Source organism: Monodon monoceros, unplaced genomic scaffold, assembly GCF_005190385.1.
Source record: "Monodon monoceros isolate NGI ecotype Baffin Bay Population unplaced genomic scaffold, NGI_Narwhal_1 Contig4705_ctg1, whole genome shotgun sequence".
Taxonomy (NCBI): domain Eukaryota; kingdom Metazoa; phylum Chordata; class Mammalia; order Artiodactyla; family Monodontidae; genus Monodon; species Monodon monoceros.
In genome coordinates, this window is record NW_021700581.1 from 1 (window position 1) to 6,262 (window position 6,262).

At 51.0% G+C, this 6,262-nt stretch overlaps 1 protein-coding gene across 2 annotated transcripts; it reads left to right on the forward strand.

Annotated features, from left to right (window-relative positions):
* Positions 1 to 154: 154 nt before the first annotated feature.
* Positions 155 to 5,487, forward strand: LOC114887650 (secretin receptor-like). 2 transcript variants are annotated; one of them, XM_029209553.1, is made up of 4 exons: positions 162 to 306; positions 1,530 to 1,662; positions 3,656 to 3,809; positions 5,456 to 5,487. In XM_029209553.1, the coding sequence occupies exons 1-4, from the start codon at positions 236 to 238 to the stop codon at positions 5,470 to 5,472; spliced, it is 375 nt and encodes a 124-aa protein (XP_029065386.1). In that variant the 5' UTR covers positions 162 to 235; the 3' UTR covers positions 5,473 to 5,487. The 2 variants fall into 2 exon arrangements, with proteins under 2 accessions (XP_029065302.1, XP_029065386.1); XM_029209469.1 differs by lacking the exon at positions 5,456 to 5,487 and having other exon boundaries at positions 155 to 306; positions 3,656 to 3,877.
* The last annotated feature ends 775 nt before the right edge of the window (positions 5,488 to 6,262 follow it).

Sequence of the window (6,262 nt, forward strand, 5' to 3'; positions counted from 1 at the left end):
AATTTTGAACTGGTATCAGATGATCCCCAAAGTCTTTTCCCAAGCCAAGATGTCATGAGTCTATGAATGTGTGTCCTTGGGGTATGAACAGAATAGCAGTCAGAGTTGAAGGGGCTTCGGCAGCCTGGAGCAGGTGCACTCTGTGGCAGAAAAGGGCAGGTTCAGCCAGGTGGGTGGGTGGGGCTGACACGGCCCTCTCTCTCTGCAGTACGAGTACCTCCTGAAGCTGAAGGTCATGTACACCGTGGGCTACAGCTCCTCCCTGGTGATGCTCCTGGTGGCCCTTGGCATCCTCTGTGCCTTTCGGTAAGAACCTGCTGCCAGCTCTCCATCTTCCCAGCCTTCCCCGGCACAGACTTCGGGTCTCTTTTAATTGCTCTGACCAGAGAGAGGAAGGTCTGGGTGGGCCACTTTGTCCCCTCCTGATCTAAAGCTTACCTGTGGCAAAACTTGGAAGTTTTTGTGACCTCGTTCATTCCTTTATTCATTTGACATTTACTGAACATAACTAGAACTTACTGCACCAGTTGCTTTACATGTATCATTTCTGATTTTCACACAATGCTGTGAGATAGGTATCATCCCCATTTTACAGGTATATTAGCCAGACTCTTGGTTGCAAGAAACAGAAATCCGCCTTAAAGCACCTTAAGAAAAACAAAGGTGACCTGATGCACACAATTGACAAGTTCAGGGGCACCTGGCTTTAGGTGTGCCTGGATCTAGGTGCTCCAAGGTATCAGCAGAACTGGGTCTGTCTCCTGCCATTTCTTCACCTTGCATTGGCCTCAGGCAGGCTTTACGCGGGGCTGGCACAGACAGCCACCAGCAGCTGCAGACGTACATTCTACCAGCTCAGCGACACCAGGGCCAAGGACCCCCTTCTTCATTAGTTGCAATGAAAAGTCCTGGGGGAATTCTCATTGGCTGGCTTGGGTCACATGCCCAGCCCTGAGCCAATCACTGCAGCCAGGTGTGGAGCTCTGATTGGTCAGGTCTGTCATGAGGGTGGGGGTAGCGTCATCCCCAACCAGAGATGGGATGCGTTCCCCGAAAGAAAGCCTTGTTCCTGAAGCGGAAGGAGGGGAACGGTTAAGAGACTTCTGCCCCTACAGCAAGGGGGAAACCTAGGCTCTGGCTGGTGAAGGGCTTGCTCTAGATCGTGTAGCTGAAAAGTGGCAGAGCCCGGGTCTGATTTCCCCCCACAGCCTGTGTTCTTTCTGTGCCACTTGCCCCCTTCCCCATCCCCTTCTGACAATTCTGGGAGCTGGAGGTGGTCGGAGCAGAATAGGATCTCGCCCTTATAACCCCAGCTTTTTTTTTTTTTTTTTTTAATTGCAGCATGAGACAGAGTAGGCTGGGCACCAGGGGGCCTGAGCTCATTCAGGTTCTGCAAACAGGGAGATTTAGAGAGCTGTCACGTCCAGGGCCTGGGTTTCCGTGGTGCGTGGAGGTGGGGGGAGGGTGGGCGGCTGAGCCCTGGGCCTCTCCGGCTCTGGCCCCTACAGCCCTGCATCCTCTCCCTCCAGGAAGCTCCACTGCACCCGCAACTACATCCACATGCATCTCTTTGTGTCCTTCATCCTGCGTGCCCTGTCCAACTTCATCAAGGATGCCGTGCTCTTCTCCTCCGACGACGTCGCCCGTTGTGATGCCCACAGGGTAACACGCCTGCGTGGCCCACGGCGTGGCCAGGCCTGCCTGCTCCCCCGCTGCCCCCGCTGTCCCTGCTGAGGCTGCACTTAATGCCTAGAGTAAAGGGGCCAGCGCTGGGGAGGTTCAGGGAGTCTCATGTCCCCAGATGCACAGTCTGGGACCCACGTGAAAGCAGTTTGTCGAGAAGCCCATGGGGCTGCTGTTCAACTCCCAGTGTCCTGGAGTGGATTAGCCATTCTGGGAATTAGACACATAGCAATCCCCCCCCTTCCCTGCTCCTGCCAAGTCCCAAATGTAGACAGATAGCTAAAGCTAGAGGGTTGGGATTGTAGAAGGAAAAAGGTGAGCATATGCTTGTGTGTCTGCACACCCAGATGTGCAGTAGAACAATCGTTTTGTTAAATCTAACCCTCGTCCTCCTTCTGAAAGCTCAGATGAGTCTTCTTTCATTGCAATGTCACTGGGTACCAGTTGAGGATCCCTTTCGCTGTACGTAACAGAAAACTGTACATCAGTGCCTTAAACGGATGGGGGTTGTTCTCCACAGAAGCAGTCCACAGGTGGGTGACCCAGAGGTGGCACTGGCTCCATGCCATGATGGACACAGTCCTTTCCCCTTTCTGCTCTGCCATTCTTGATCCCATGTCCCATGCTTTACACTGCATGTTAACAACATGGCTGCTGCAACCCCAAGCCTCACATCCATGTTCCAGGCAAAAAGCAGGAAAGTCAAGGTTGAACTTTTTTTCTCTTTGGGAGGCTTTGCCTCTTCCCAAGACTATGTCTACATCTCACGGGCTAGAACTGTGTCATGTGACAACATCTAACTGCAAAGGAAGCTGGGAGATTGAGTATTTTACTATCATAGTCTCCACAGCAGAAGCCAGCAAGGGAGAAGGGGATTGGAAATCGAGATTGGTTTAGTCAGCCTGCCCGCCACTTCCCACCACTCACATCTGTAATTGCTCACAGATCTGTCAGGTTTGCATTGCTTATAGTTTTCCATGTGCGTGTGTGTATGTGTGTGTTTTCTGACTCAAGACTGAGAGGTCCCTCAGGGAGGGCCCCTGTGTCTCAGGGAATTTCCTGGGAGTCAGAAGACAGATTCAGGCCCCACCCCATCACTGACCAGTGGAGAAGTCCAGCAGTGCCCAGCAGGGAACCTTTCCAGGTTCTACTAACCCACAGACTAACGAGCCAGCCACAGGCCACACCTGGAGTCGGAGTGTCTGGGAGGCCACAGGCGGCCCTGGGCGCTCCTCCCCTGTGGACGTGGATGTGACCTGCGCTCTGTGCAGCAGCCCTCGGGCCATCCCAGGAGCTGTCCTCTCTTCAGGGAACAGCGCGGTGAAAGGAAAGGAGGCCCTCACAGTGCGGGAGTGGGAGCCGTGCTGGCATAGAAGCCTTGGCCCAACAATCCCACAGGCATAGGTTCCAGGGATCCCTGCAAGGGACAGGCCTGCCACAAGAGTCACAGCATCAGGCAAGGCCGACCCTGGCACCCCCCTCGGGTATTCAGAGGCCTGCAGTCCAGACGCAGTGCACCAGGCAGGGTCGTGTACTCTCATCAGTGTTAGTTCGTCCCTTCTTCATCTATTTCCAGGAAAACTAAGCCTGGAAAGGATTTTATTAACCTTTTGCTCAGAAATCCCTTTCCCTCTCTAGGCCTCAGCTCCCTCATCTGAAAAATGCCCTCATTTGCTGCTGGGAATTGGGCGATATCTGACCATTTGACACCTGGCAGCTGGTTCCAGAATTTGAATGCCGTTCCTGCTGCTGCAACAGCCCTTTGGCCATCTTGACCAAGCCTGCTGGCCTGTGGATTTCCACTCTAGAGAGCTCTATGAGCCTGGTCTTCTCATACTGGAAGGCCAGAGGGGGCGGCCGTGAGCCCCAGAGGCTCGCTGCTTGGCCTGGCTGCTGACCCCTGGCGCACCCCACCTCTCCTGGAGGGAAGCCCAGGGCCGCCAGCCTGGGGCTCAGCTGCCTCTCTTCGCAGGTGGGCTGTAAGCTGGTCATGGTCTTCTTCCAGTACTGCATCATGGCGAACTACTCCTGGCTGCTGGTGGAAGGCCTCTACCTTCACACACTCCTCGTCATCTCCTTCTTCTCAGAAAGGAAATGGCTCCAGGGATTTATTGCCCTCGGATGGGGTATGTTTCTCCAGGGGTACGGTGGCTGCATGCTATGTGGGAAAGGGCACTGAGGCAGAAGGAGAAGGGTGTGGGTTCCAGTTTCAGCTCTATACTTAGTTAAGTTCGTGAACTTGTGTGATCTTAGACAAGTTGCTTGATGGTTAACTCTCTGGCCTCAGTTTGTCTGTCAAATGGGAAAAAATAGCTAAAATTTGGATGCCCCAATTTCTGGCATCCAAAGCCTTTTACAGTTTGATACCCCCAACACTGTTGCCTTGTCTTCCCCAGACGTTGCATCCATACGTCCTCATTCCTGCTTCCTTTTGTATCAGTTAGGGTGCTTTTGACTGTAGGTATCAGAAAACCTGGCTTAGATAGGCTTGAAACATCAAAGAAATTAATTGGTTCATGTAACTGACAAGTCCAGGGATCACCAGCTTCAGGTGAGGCTGAATCCAGCAGCTCAACGTTTCTTTTTGTTTTTCTGCTTTGCCTTCTGTAACATCAATGTTATCATTAGGTGCTCCCAATGTAACTGCCAGCAGCTCTGGGCTTCTTCCTGGCTTCATTGTTACATCTGATGAAAGAGAGAGGCTGTGTCCAAGCACTCCTGGCAAATACTCTGAAATTCACTCTGATTGGACGAGCTGAAGTGTTATACACATCCTTGAACCAATCACAGGGGCCTGAGAGAATGGAATACACTGATTGGCTTAAGCTACTCAAACCACATAGCTTCCCAAAGGAAATTCAGGATTCAGTCTCCAGGAAGGAGGGGAAATGGTAGTAAGACAGCTAACTGCAGGCCCCATTGCTTCTCTTATCCCTTTCCTTTCTGGTCAATGAAGATGATAATAATTCTGATTTCTTGAGCACCTACCGTATGCCAGGCTTTGAGCTCAACACTTTGCATGCATTATTTAATCATCACAACAACCTCCAGAAGCCTCTTAGAGGAACCTTGGCTCAGAGACATGATGTAACATGCTCAGCTCACACTGTAGACAAGGGTAGAACCAGAATTCAAACCAAGGCCTGTCTATTTGCAAAGCCCCTTAACTCTTATTCTGCCATAAACAAACATCCATCTATCCATCCTTCCATCCATCTGTCCATCCCTCCATCCATCCATCCATCCATCTATCCATCCATCCATCCCTCCATCAATCCATCCACCTATCTATCCCTCCATCCATCCATCCATCCCTCTATCCCTTCCTGCCTCCCTCCCTCCCTCCATCCATCAGTTGTTCATTTGATAAACATATGTAAGTTCCCCACTGGGTTCTAGACAGTCAGGTTTCTGTGAGTGAATCACAGGCTTACAGGGGTAGTCATGTGTAGTAGCCATTAGCTTCATTTTCTTTCTTCTTGGTGCCTTTAATTAAGAAGTGCCCCTGCCAGGAATGCCCCCCACTGTCTTTCCTGCTTGTCTAAACCCTTATGTGCAAGGGCTGTATCTCCTCATCAGACCATCAGGGAAGTTGCCTGAGCCAGCGGAGTTCACTGAGCCCTCCTGCTTCTGAACTCTGGCAGCCTGATTAGCACATGACCCTCAGTCAGCAGGAGATGTAGGGTTCTGCAGATCTGGATTTCCACATAGGCCAGTAGTTCCAGAGAGCCTGGGACAAGGGACTTGCCTTATGCTGCTAACTCTGCCGCAGATGCCCCCGGTGTCTAGCCACCTCACTGAGCCTTGACTCCCAGATCTGCCAGGATTTCCCTGTATGAACGTGGACAGTTTCATCTTCTATAATATCAGGATCATAATTTGCTGAACTTTCTTTGAGCACTTCTTTGTCCTCAGAAGGGCTTATGGAGATTACAAAAACAAAACCAAAAATGGTTCCATCGCTCCAGGGGTTTGTAGTCTAGCAAGGAGACAAAAGTGCATTGTGATAATATCTCCATCACGGGTTTTTAGGAGGTTTAAGTGAGATAATGAGAGCCTTCTTTTCTTACTCAAGTATATTTTTTAGATATTTGTTTATTTATCTGGCTGTGCTGGGTCTTAGTTGCAGCACGTGAGATCTTTAGTTGCAGCAAGTGGGATCTTTTAGTTGCAGCATGTGGGATTTAGTTCCCTGACCAGGGATGGAACCCGAGCCCCCTGCATTGGGAGCACAGAGTCTTAGCCACTGGGCCACCAGGGCAGTCCCTCTTCCTCAAATATTTATTGAGCATCTAGTATATGCCAGGCCGTGGGGACAGAGCAGCACATTAAACAGCAGCAGCTCCTTCTCTCTGTGCCTCTCTGCCTGCACAACCCCCAGGGGACATGAAGGGACTCAGGAAGGTCTAAAGCTGTCTGTCTGTGAGAGGCTCTTGTTTTGCAAAAGCAGTGACCCCTGCCTCAGTTTGTATTCACCCCCCTCCCCAGAGATAGGTTGCTGAAATGAGTATGTGGCCACCATAAAACTCTGCAAAAAAAAAAAAAAAATTTTAAGTAGGAAAAAAAATTACCATAGGCC